Here is a 13,244-nt window from a genome sequence, read left to right as displayed (position 1 = left end):
GACTGTGAGACTAGACCAGAACACCAGGGCAGGCCAGAACACAGACAGTGAGACCAGACCAGAACACCAGGGCAGGCCAGAACACAGACAGTGAGACCAGACCAGAACACAGGCAAGGCAAGTTTACTTGTAATGCACATTTCAACAACATAAAAGCAACTAAGGGAAATGTAAAAAACAACAGCATATAAAGAGTGAAATAGAACTGGCGACCTGTCCAGGGTGTACCCCGCCTTGTGTCCGATGTCAGCTGGGATTGGCTCCAGCCCCCCCGCGACCCTGTATGCAGGATAAGCAGTTGATGATGGATGGATGGATGGAGTGAAATAGAAAATAAAACAGGATAAAATACATTTTAAAGAGTTAAATAGGAAAAAAAAACAGGGTAAAACAGGATAGTAAAAGTCACAGTGCAGTACAATATTAATCCACAGCCTTACATTTTAATTTAATTAAAAGCAATGGTAAAAAGAAAAGTCTTCAGTCTTAATTTAAAAGAACTGACAGTTTCAGCTGACCTGCAGTTATCTGGGCATTTGTTCCAGATATACGGAGCATAATAACTGAATGCTGCTTCTCCTTGTTTAGTTTTGACTCTGGGGACAGAAAGCAGACCTGCTCCAGACGACCTGAGAGGTCTACTTTGTAGGTTACATTCTTTTTTACATGGTGTCCGCGGGGTCTTAAAAAGTCTTAAAAGTTAATAAATAAATTTGGAGAAAATTAAGGCTATTAAAAATTCTTGATCACCATTTAACAAGGTATTAAATTTAGATTTTCTATATGAAAATCCTGTTTGTCCAAAAATGTGTTTGCTAAGTGTAGATGAATGTATTTATTTATAATGCATCTACCCAAAAATACTAGACAGACAGAGAATAGCGACTGTGTGATTCATTTCTTTAATGTTAGGTGCAGGGATCTACCGTGCGCCTATTTCACTCTTAAACGCTCCCAAAAATAGATCCGTGCGAACCGGGAAATGATTTACAAGTACGTATTTTTATAAACTGAGTTTTTCCTCCATCGTTCACAAAAAATCTCTGTCTACATGAAACCGCAAAAACGTGCCACCAAGAGCTCGCCAAACCACCAGGCGCCGATATGACCCTAACCGTAAAGCCACGTTCAGCCAATCAGAGGCTAATAAAATGGTAAACAAAGCAGGCAGTGGCACACAATCTGACATCAAACACAGCAGATAACGGACGTCTCACTGTCTACATGACAACACTGCAACGAGTTTCTTCAGATCTTTACCCTGGCAGGACTTTTCACAAATGTTTGGTTTGAGTGGACCTGGCCTGATAATTACTGTGTGAATGGGACAAATGATTTGAACATCCATACTAGTTACGGACACAAACCATCTGTTGCTCCAGATGATGAGTGGACAGAGAGAAAACTTCTGTCTTGCTTCCAAAGGTGTTTTGTCCAGGTGCCGAGCGGACTGAAGTGTAAAGGAGCGTCGTTCCCTCCGTCCTGGACGAAGTCATCACGGGATACAACTGCTCTGCTTTTGAATGCTCAGCTGCAGATAAATGAACTTCCCTTCTGCTCTGAACTGTGACGGTGTGTTGAATTTCCTCTGCCGTCTGGGACTGGACCGGGTTCACCATGGAGGGAGAGTCCAGACGAGCAGTTCACCTGGGAGGAGGTAAGTTTAGTCTGTTTAAAGGGATGTTTGTTCACCAACCACTTGGATTTCTGCTGTTCTTGCAGAATCATCAAAATCTGATTCCTGGGAACACTTCCTGTGTTTTACGACCCTCTGGCCGGCATAATCTCCAGAACCAGATCTTTGAGACGCTTTCTGAGTCAGAGTCTTCCTGCTGGAGATGTACAGAGAACTCTCAGATAAAAGGAATATCTGCTGCAGGTCTTGTTTGCCTCACTGATCTGTGGGAGCTTGCTCTGTTACTTCTGTCTTTGTTGCTGTTCTCAGACTCTAATTCTAAATGAGCTGATTTTACTTTCCTAAGATGTTTATTTTTGCATAATAAGGGTAATGTATCCAGGGGTAGTCCCTCTGAGCAAGTTTAAATTTCTTGTTTTATGTTTATTAAGATGTTTATTAGGATAATGTTTAAGATGTTTAGTGAAAGAAACACTGAACTTCAGGGCCTTGTTGCTCTCACACACACACCCGGCCAGTCAATTCCGTAGGGGAAGTTATGGTGAAGGCCGGGATTCAAAAATGAATTAAACATCTGAACGAGAGACAAAGGGGCCTTTCTGGCTTTTAACAAACTGTTGCTGCTCTCAGGCCCGATAAAATACAGGACCCATGAACACACGGGGCCTTTGTACGCAGACTGCAGCTCTCAAGGTCATCACGTGATACAGCACGTGAACCTGGAGCACCAACTGTGGAATTGTTTTCTACCTATAACTAATAATATCAAGATGCTGTCCACTGTTGTTTTAATATTAATTATGTGTGGAGGAGGTCTGACCATGAGAAAGGACACATCAATCAGTGTAACACAGAGTTTGATGAGTCTGCTCCTGGGACCAGCTCAGATACACGTGACATGTATTTGTTTGAAATTATCACTAAACTTTACTGGAAAAGAAAACTATTAAGAATGAAAGGATGACCGTTCACGTTGGTTCAGTTACACTGAAGAATTCAGAGTGAGGGCCCATGAGGCCTCTGGGGCCCCGTCTGAAGGCAGAGAGGAGACGTCTTACTGAGGAATGAATCAAGTTCAACTTCCCACAGACTTCATGGACCTTTGATTTGGTTTGGATTAAAGCTTTTTGACCTTTCACCTCCTCCTCGGAGACCCGCCTGCTTCTTCCATTCCTTATAATACAGACGGTCAAGTTACGGAGCGTCATCTGAAACACACGGCACTTTACTGGCACACACTGACTATAGTTTATTTCTGTTTACCATTCTATGATTGCTTTTGTATTAATGTAAATTATCTGCTGCGTAGCAGAGGGAGGTACAAACACAATTTCACTTTACAATCTGTTGTAATCTGACAAATAAACCATGTCCCTTTCTGAACGTCTTAGTCTGTCTTAAAAAAACTCAATAAATACTTATCAGTAAGCACCTGGTGTTTCAGGTGTGTGCCGAATTGACCAGCAGCTCTTCCTGAGTCTGAAAAGCCTCGACAGTATTTTTTAGCAGGTTATTTTAGCTACTATTTGATTCATTTGTAGTTAAAATGACTGTTTTGTCAAACGGAGTCTGGTTCCCCGCTCGGTTCAGACGGCTAAAAAACGGCCAGCAAAACGTCTTTAAAACACACGTTTCTTCCACACGTATAACAACTATTAAACTGCGGGGAAACGTGAAGAATTCAGTCTTCAAACTGAGTTTTATGAGACATTTTACGAAGCAGCAGCAGCAGCAGCAGTGTTTACCTTCACTTCCTGCTTCCTGCGGACTCTGCACCAACAGCGCATGCTCCTGTCTCCAGGCCGAAAGAGACAAGATGGCGGCCGCAGCGTCCAGGAGGAAAAGCGTCAGACTGAAAGGTTCTGCTGGAAGAGACCTGGACCCGGACCGGACCGGCCGGGACGTCAGAACCGGGGTGAGTACACGGCTCTGGGACCTGAGCGGCACGTTAACTGGTGGTCACGTGACCTGGGCCCCGTTTCAGAGGCTGAGACGAAGGAAACTTTTCTGTTTCAGAGATCAGATCAGATCCAGAACTCCGTCTGAAGTCCGTTTTATTTCCTCATCCAGTCCAAATCACAGCACAGTAGCAGTGAAATGAAATCGCAACGGTTAGATCAGGGCTGCTTTCCAACTTTCACTTTAGTTTGGAGTGAGTTTCGGTGCGATACTTCAAACCTCCAGACGTCAGTGGGAGACCCGACCTCACCTGGTATCTTCTGTTGTGTAATTATTATCCTGTTTTTACTCAGCAGAGGTCTTCTGATCATTAGGTTAATGATAGTTTGGTAGGCGTGACGTAGGGCTGGACGATAAAACGATCCCGATCTGGCATCGCGATAAGATTTACGTAGACTACGATGATAAACTTTTGACCTGTTTCACTTGGTATGGATAGACCTAACAGCCCATTACAAAGCAGAAATAAACGGACAACAGCCAGTCAGATTTTGGCTTGTGCGTCTAAGTACACGCCCATTTGCTAGCAGAGCGCTGTTTGAGCTGCCGGCAGTGAAGAAAGCGAAAGTAAAGAGTAATGAGTGGAACCGACGGGCACGAAAGCGACGGTGAAAGTGAACTCGCGCTATCTTCCGAAGCTGATTGTCGATTATATGGAAGTGGTTTGGATATCTGAAAAGCGACGAAGCGCAAAGAAAGACGGTCTGCAAAATACGCTGTCGACCGGTGATAACCAAGACGGGAAACGCAACAGCGACCACACCGAGAGGACGAAAATGCCGGCCCATGTTAACGTTAGTCCGTCCACGAGTTTTTCCCAACATGCTAGTGGTTCTTCTGCTGTTAGCAGCGCGAGCGGGGCTGTAGCAAAACAGCAATCGATGGTGTCGACCGTTGCCCCATATGAAAAGCGATCAAAAAGGAGCTAGGATATAACCAGCGCAGTTTCTTACTTCATAGCAAAAGACACGATGCCCCTGAACTCAGCGCAGAAAGACGGGTTCAGGGATTTGATTAAAGTGCTGGACTCCAGGTACGAACTCCCTGGAAGAAAATACTTTTCCTCATCTTTACGAAGAGTGCGGTGGGAAGCTGGAAATTCTTCGCCACAACCACGGACCTCTGGTCCAGGCGCACATCAGAGCCGTATATGAGCCTGACTATTCATTACATTGACGAGGAGTGGGCTCTTAAGAGCAGATGCTGAATTATTATGAAGCAGATTATGAAATGTAAGGTTTGGGTTTGGGATTAGTGTTGTGTTTTGTTGTTGTTTGTTTTTTACTGTAATATTTTGCACCTGCCCAGGGACTGCAGCTAGGAATGAGCTTTTAGCTAAATCTGGAACAGTACATATATTGTGCATTGTCCCTGTTAACTAAATGAATAAATGAAATGCCTATTTTCCAGAGGACCATAGAGCCGAAACGATCGGCCGGGGGCTGGAGGATGCACTCGCATCCTGGGGCCTTTGCAGAGGTTTTATCAGCTGATAAAAAAACAAGGCACTTGGTTCGCTCATGGCAGGACATTGATGTCCTGGAGTCTGTCCACAAGCCTCTAAATCCACCTGTTGACTTCACTGATGCTCTTTCTGGTGAAGCCTGTGCTGCAGCTCTTCAAGGAGACAGATGTTTTCTTTTACGAGCGTCAAATCTGATTTATCTTGAAACACAATGGATAAGAAAACTAATGTTTCTTTATTGATGGTATTAAATGGGCCCGTGACTGTTCAGAGGGGCGGTCTGTCTGGAGCACAGACCGGTCTGTCTGTCATATTTAGTGCGGATGTGAACATTAAACACTTCATTTCAGTGGAAATGTTTTTATTCAGGCTATGTAAAGGCAAACACACAACTCTTATTATATTATATTATATTCAAGCATTCTGTATTTCTTTCCTGATTTAGTTTTCCCTCCTCTTTGTGTCTTTGGTTGGTCTCATCACAAAGCAGTGTGTCCTGTCCACTTCCCCATCTCAACAGTTGCACTGAAACACTTACGATGGCTGTTTAAGCCAAATTATTCTCTTCTTATCCCACTAATGTGCTGAGATCAGCTGGAAAACGCCCTGAGATGATCATTTGATACAAGCTCAGACACAAAGTATTGAATCTGTGTACTTCCCAGGAGGGAAACGAGCCTCAGAATCAGCCGAACGGCTCTAATTGCGAGATAATATCACCTAAAAACATCTAACCAGCCAAGTGTTAGAGCTGCGGACTCCCAAACCTGAACACTTGTTCACTGTCTGACGCTGCTTCTCTCTGAACTTTGTTTATAACATCAGCTGGTTAGCTAGCAAGCTCGCTCGCTCACTGAGGGGGCGCCAGTGACACAACACAGACAACAGCCTCCTATCAGACGACAAAGAAGAAGAGTTCTGTTTTTCTTCTTCTTTAGTGTTTATTAGCGCTCGGCAAACCGGCTGAAAGATCGCTGCCATGGTAAAAGAGCTTTTGCGCCGTTGTTTTGCCGCTCCAGTCGGGAAAGATCCTTTTGGGGCTTTTGACAAAACAAGCCCCGAGATTCTGCTCTGGACCTGCTGGATCAGACTCTCTCACTCAGACTCTCAGCAGTTCCCCTGCTCTGCACAGCAGCCACCAACCCGGTTCAGCACGCATCGATTTTCAGTCTGCCTGCTCTTCACCTGCTCAATATTCCATCCTTTTAACCCACAATAAATACTTCTCCCTTTCTGTGTCCTGCACTTGGGTCTCCTCGCCGTGCTTTAACAAAGTTATCACTTAGTTAGCCTAGCTGTGAGAATAAATAAACGGAGCGCTCTCTCTCTCTCTCTCTCTCTCTCTCTCTCACGCAGACAGACCATCTTCAGTTATTACCACCTGCACTGAGTCCCGTCAGGTTACAGCTGAATACAAGAATCCAAAAGTTCCACCGGAGTGAGTCAGAGATCGCTGCAAAATAGAGTCCCGTTCTGTTACCAGAACAGAGACCCGAGTCCACATGAAAACCATGTAACGACTGACTTTCACCTCCTTTTCTAGCTCTGTTTGTTGGCTTCACATCATCTCTTGGCTCTCTTTCCTGCTGCACCTGAATCAGTTTTTTCCCTGACTGCCTGCTCCTCCTCTCTGTGTCCTCTGCATGCACTCTGCTGATCATACTATTTCATCCATAACCTGACTTTAGTGGAATAAACTGGTGTTGTTTGTGCTCTGTGCTGGAAACAGGACATTCTTACTGTGATGGACTATATTGATGTATGTTTTGTTATACAACTCTCACAAAATCTGCTTCTAGATTTTCCTTTGTAAGTGTTTTTGATGCTATCTTACTATCTTACTGTGCTCCCTCCCTTTTCTCCCAAAACACAAGTGCCTGCTCTCACACACATGTGCTACTGCTGAGCCTGGACAGTTAGATACAGAGAGGAGCACACACACTCAGAGCTGTAGAGTTTTCACACTGTGATCTAACTTTACACTATAAAATAACACTTTACATGATGACAGTGTAGACCACCATCGCTCTAGTAATTAATGAGAACAATTCAGGCTATAAAGCTCCAAAATAATTGACAACATGACCTACACTGTACATTTACTGCCAGACTTTCAGCGTCACTTTCTGCTGCTCGCTCTCTCTCTCTCATTTGCTCGTCCATTTACTCGCTACACAAATACATTGCACATCAGTTGAAAGACCTAACTCCGCTGCTCTTATAATGGCACCTGTCATGTAGATGTCCTTCGATGAATGATTTTCTGGGCTCACACAGTGTGTGGGTGAAAATAATTTGCTACGCATTGAAATGAATAATTGAGTAATAATTGAGTATGTGCTGAATCTAGAGGAACTATGTCTCTGTCATGTTGTGACGACCTGTTCAGAAACTGATACTGTTTATATCATCCCACATCACTCTACAAAAAATCATCGCCTCCGCTGCAGAAACAAACGCCAAAACGCCATAATCAAACGCCCAGACCAGGATCTTTTTGCCAGTAGAGCGCCTGGTCGTAAGTCAGCCAAAGCATTGTTTCTTTGTTGCCCAGCTGGTTTCTTTTGTGTGTGTCACTCGAACCTTATTTTGTGATTAATTGAATTGTTATTGATTTCGCTGGAAGATTGGAATGAATTTATGTTGTTACTTTCAATGAACTGAAAAGACAATATTTTTTGCTTTTGTGGATTGATGGGAAAGAGCCTATTTTGTGTTTTGCTTACCAAGAGAACACCCTGAGAGGACAATTGGTTTTTTTGACATCGCATAATTTTGTGGTTTTAGTTGTGTGCGCATTATCCCAATACAAGCTGTTTTTAGAAACTCCTGAGTGTGGTTTTCATTATACTGTTGGGATCATTCAACATAGGGGGGGCGTCCATATTTTGATATATGGGTCCCTTGTGACATTTGATTAAAAAACATTAGTATCTTATATGTCAGGAGAGAGACCTGACTGGCACCCAGATATGAATAAATTATGAGTCAAACTGTCACAATGTGCATGTCAACATTACCCTATAAATAACAGATAGCCTAATGGATTTGTGATATTCTGTGAGTAAATAAACTCAGCTTTAATAGTTGAACATACCGGTATTAACAGTACAAACTTTGTCAGTGAAATATAAGGGCAAAAAAACAAAATAATCGTTCAATAAGGTTTAAGACTATCTGGCCAAATTAAACGAATTTTTATTTAATTTAATTATTTGCTTTAATTTGCGAGTTTCAGTATTATACCATGGAGCTAACCGTCTTTGTTTTAGTATTTTCTTTTTTATAAGGGGCTACAGAGTCGAGTGTCATTCGCAGCGAGCCTGCAGCACTATCAACAAGATGATCGATTTGGGAGGGACTGAAATTAGGAATAGGAATTTTTGCTCCCCTCCTACTGTTCATACTCCAGTTATATCCTTCTCTGCCTGATCCACTGGCTTAAAGCTTCGATAAACAAGGCGAAGAGGAGGGGCGAGATGCAACACCCTTGTCGAGTCCCGCGCTCCATTATGAATGATTCAGTGAGATCTCCGTTAATTTTGATCCTAGCAGTTGGGTTATTGTATAACCCTGAAATAACCTCAGTTACAGATTTATCGAAACTGAATTTTTCAAGCACCTTATATAAAAAGGACCACCTCACTCTGCCTTTTTGGCGTCTAAACGCAATACTAAGATCTTACTAATTTTTGCTTATCAACCTGCCTCCTTATGTGTAAAACCCTCCTAATGTTGTCTTTAGTCTTTGTTTGATGACACCCGTCTGATTTTTATGTATTAACCCTGGTAAAATTGTTTCTAATCTTCTTGACATGATAGAGGTGAACAACTTAGTCTATATTCAGAACACTAATGGGTCAGTAGTTACTACATTGCAATCTATCCTTTCCTTCTTTTGGGATGATAGAAATTATTGCTTCACTCCATGAGGGTGGGATCTTATTTTCCATCACCCGATTAAATGTTTTCAGCAACGTTGGGGCCAAAAAATCCTGCATTATTTTGTACCAAATCCATCTGCCCCTGCCATCTTCCCTTCCTTTAATCTTTTAAATGCTAAATGCATTTCTTCTTTAGTTATTGTGGATAGTAACTTTTTATTTTGTTCCTCTGTCACTGTTGATAATTCGAGTTCAGACAAGAAGGTATTGATGGCCTGGTTATTGTCTATATGAGGTTGGGAATATAATATAATACTCCAGAAAGCATTGTTGAAGTTTTTCCTGTTCAATTTCTATTTGATAATTTAGGGGATTCTTAATTTTGTGAATAGATCTCCCGCTTGTTTCCTAAGCTTATAAGAAAGAAGTTTCAGTGATTTCCCCCCTCCCTCATAGTACTGTTGCTTTATAAAAACAAGTTTTTTTCTGTACGTCCATGGTGTTCAAATCATCTATTTCTTTTTTAAATTTTATTATATCCGATTTAATATTACCATTATGAGACCTGGAGTGTTGGTGTTGCAGATCTAACAACTTATCTAGTTTTTGCTGACCTACTTTTTTCAGGTGAGAGGAAATACCAATTACTTCCCCCCTAATCACTGCCTTAAGTGCATCCCATAGTGTTCCCGGTGACACCTCGTCCTTATCGTTATATTCTAAGTACTCCTCTTTGTCTCTCTTCAAACGCTCTTTAATATTTGGGTAATTAAGAATGTTTGTGTTCGTTCTTTGTTTGTGTGTGTGATCTATTCTTCCTGTTCAGGCAGATATCAGCGTAAACCGGGTTATGGTCTGATATAGACCTATTTCTCAATTTTTTTACCTAAAGAGATCATTTCTAAACATGAAGATATAGTCTAACCTAGACATTGTGTGCGCGTGAATAGTGGGTATATTCCCTATCAGTTGAATGGCAGTCCCTCCACACATCAACTAATCCTAATTCGTCCATCAGGTGTACCATTCTTTTTCCAATATTTCTCGCATCACCTTTCCTGTTCGAAGAATCTAATTTAGCATTTAATGTGAGGTTAAGATCACCACCACATAATTCCTTGTTGTTGTTAATTCTAGGATCTGTTTATACAAGGACCAATTGCTTCCTGTGGGGATATACACATTTAAGAGACTCAGAGTAATACCATCAATCTTACCAGTTACCGTTATATATCTACCCTCCTTATCTTTATATTCTGATATATGTTCATAATTTAGAGCGGCGTACACTAAGATCGCCACACCTCTTCGCCTCCCCGAACTGTGAGAAGAATAAAAGACATGTTTAAAACAAAGCTTGTTCAATTTTTCATGTTCGCTATCAGACAGATGTGTTTCCTGCATAAAAACAACCTGAGCTTTATCTCTTTTAAGGTTAGATTGTGCTTTCCACCTTTTTACAGGATTGTGTAGGCTATTAATATTGATTGATACCATTTTCACTGATCTGCTACTCATCTGTAGTATAGAACAAATACACACATTTTAATAGGCTCCCCGCACACCCTTGTAAACACTGAACATGGAACACGTGAACAAATAACATCAAAAAAGAGGTAGTTCTAACTTCCAAGGTAGGGGTCCCTGGGGTGGACCCTGCTTCGCCTTTAAAGGCAACTTCTTCATCACTCAGTGGAGGAGGCCCTTAATGGCTAAAGCCTCACTGAGAAGAACACCCTCCAAAAACCTTGCTTATCTGCTTATTACACACCATTAAACTGAATAACAGTTTTTTAAGTAGTAAAAAAAAAAATAACAACAAAGTGGGTAAACCTCAATTTTCCGAAGGCGTAGGTAAGGTCCTCCTGAAGGCTCTGAGTTTTTCTTTGTAACCGGGGTCCCGCCTCTTGTTCGCTGCGCTGCACCCCGCTCCTCTGCCAACTCTGCTCCAGATCAGCTGCTTCAGTTGTTCACATCTGGTTATGCGATGACCTTCACCGCATAGCCTCTACTGGACATATCTACAGTAGTCAAATTTTAGTTTCTTCAGTGTATTTCAGCTTCAGCCTAGCTGGAAAGAGTCTGAAAGGGGATCTGCAGAATCCTTGCGCACCTCTGCGTATTCTCTTCGTTTCTTTAGGATGAGAGGAGGGTAATCATGGTCAAACTTACTTGTTTGCCATTCCAGGTAAATCCTTTTTTCTGCCATGCCTTACGGAGCACAAGTTCTTTGGTCTTAGGTGCATCGTCTGGCGGTGGTGGGCCTAGAGAGCGATGCGCCCGTTCGATGCACATGTCAAGCTCATCTTGGGACAGCTCCAAACCGTCACGCAGCAGCTTCTCCACAAAATCACTCATTGTTGGAGAGTCCCACTCTGCTGTCTCGGGTACACCGTAGATGCGGACGTTTTCCATTCTCGTACAGCTCCATGAATTTGTTCTCCAACCTTATTTGTAACTTTATTATTTTCGTCATGGCGTCCTCCGTGTTCTGAATCGTCTCCTCTGCCTTCTCAATCAGTCCTTCAGCCTTGTCCATTCTCGTGCTCATCTTGGACATTTCTTCCTTAATTTCCCCAAAATCACATTGTTTTCTTGGCAAAAGTCCCTCAATTCCTGAAGGACTAAAGTTGACAAAAACTCGGACCAGGTGCTCGGTACACTATAACGAAGAGAAGACTTTCAAATGAGTTATAGTTTAGTTTAGGTTTAGAGCTGATTAGTAGGTTAGAGTCGAAGATAGCTGCAACTCCACCTCCTCGGCCTGTGCCTCGAGGAATGTGAGTATTAATATGACTGGGAGGGGTGGATTCATTTAGGCTAACATATTCTCCATCACCCAGTCAGGTTTCAGTAAGACAAAGTAAATCAATATCATAATCTGATATTAGTTCATTTACTAGTACACCTTTAGAAGAGAGAGATCTGATGTTTAAGAGTCCACATTTAACTCTCTATTAGTTTGCACTATTGCTCCTGTGGTTTTAATTTTTATGAGGTTTTTATGTACAGCTCCTCTTCTGTTTACCTTTGATTTAAATAATTTCGATGGTCGGGTGACAGACACCGTCAATATGGGGTTTTGACTAGGTATTTCCGCCGTGTAATAAGCTGTTAGATATATCCATATCGAGTAAAATATATCCGTTTATCGTCGTAGTCTACATAAATCTTCTTACGATACGATAATGAGATTGTTTTATTGCCCAGCCCTATGTTCCACAGACATATTCTAGATTCTACATTAATGTTTCTAGATAGCTGGCTCCACCATGACATCTCACTCACTGTCTTTTTCTCTGTCTGTCTGTTATAGAAACGGAGAGGAGAGGAGAGACGCAAACGTCAGCACTGTGACAAATCCTTCACAACATCTGGATCTTTAAAGATTCATCAGAGAATTCACACTGGAGAGAAACCGTACAGCTGTGACCAGTGTGGGAAAACTTTCACTGCATCACGTAACCTAGAAGCACACAGACGTATTGACACTGGAGAGAAACCGTAGCTGTGAACTGTGTGGGAAATCTTTCACTGGATCAGATAAATTAAAAATTCACAGACGTGTTCACAGTGGAGAGAGACCGTACTGGTGTGAACAGTGTGGGAAAACATTTACTCAGAGTGGTCACCTTCAGCGCCACCAACGCACTCATGTTGCTTCGTGTTGAACATCTCAGAGCCAAGCTAGCTGTTTCCTCCTGCCTCCTCCTAATGCCAACAGACAACAGTAACTTTATATTTTGAGCAGCATGTATGTTATTGTGGTTATGAACCTCTACTGGCCTGCTGTCATCACAGACACTATGTAGCTACGAGGCCATTAATCTACCAAGTGTTTTCCTGAAGAATCGCTTGGCCCTGTTTCAGAAAACGGGTTTAGTGAAAACTCTGAGTAGGTTGCTGTCTGAGCCTGTGATGAGAGATTAAATTAACTCTAGATCAGTAACTGATGCTTTGAAGTAAACCTCCTCAGGAGGACTCTCTAGTAACAAACTCTCTAGTTTCTCTCTAACTTCTCCCCTTCCTGCGGAGCTGAAGCAGCTGTCTGAAACACTATTTCATTTCTTCTTTCATACAGTCGATATCAAAGGACGTACTTAACGCATTATCTGCAGAGGCTTTTAGAAACATTAAACTCCTGGTTAGATATTTGTTCTTTACCCAAATATGATCTTTAACAGGATCCACTCTGCTATTAACAGCTCCAGTATCAAACATCATACTAGTTTTAAAATCATTAACAAAGCACTTCCCTGACAGCCTGGTTGGAATTTCTCCAAATATCCAGGTCTTCACC

At 42.2% G+C, this 13,244-nt stretch overlaps 1 protein-coding gene across 1 annotated transcript; it reads left to right on the top strand.

Moving 5' to 3' along the window:
• The first annotated feature begins 1,505 nt into the window (after positions 1-1,505).
• LOC119912715 (zinc finger protein 317-like) lies at positions 1,506-12,936 on the top strand. Its single transcript, XM_038732007.1, has 2 exons — positions 1,506-3,551; positions 12,261-12,936. The coding sequence occupies exons 1-2, from the start codon at positions 3,183-3,185 to the stop codon at positions 12,450-12,452; spliced, it is 561 nt and encodes a 186-aa protein (XP_038587935.1). The 5' UTR covers positions 1,506-3,182; the 3' UTR covers positions 12,453-12,936.
• Positions 12,937-13,244: the final 308 nt, after the last annotated feature.

This window comes from Micropterus salmoides, unplaced genomic scaffold, assembly GCF_014851395.1.
Source record: "Micropterus salmoides isolate LMB-PRFRI ecotype aquatic unplaced genomic scaffold, ASM1485139v1 Ms_hic_scaffold_2, whole genome shotgun sequence".
NCBI lineage: Eukaryota > Metazoa > Chordata > Actinopteri > Centrarchiformes > Centrarchidae > Micropterus > Micropterus salmoides.
This window is presented reverse-complemented; position numbering and strand designations above follow the sequence as displayed.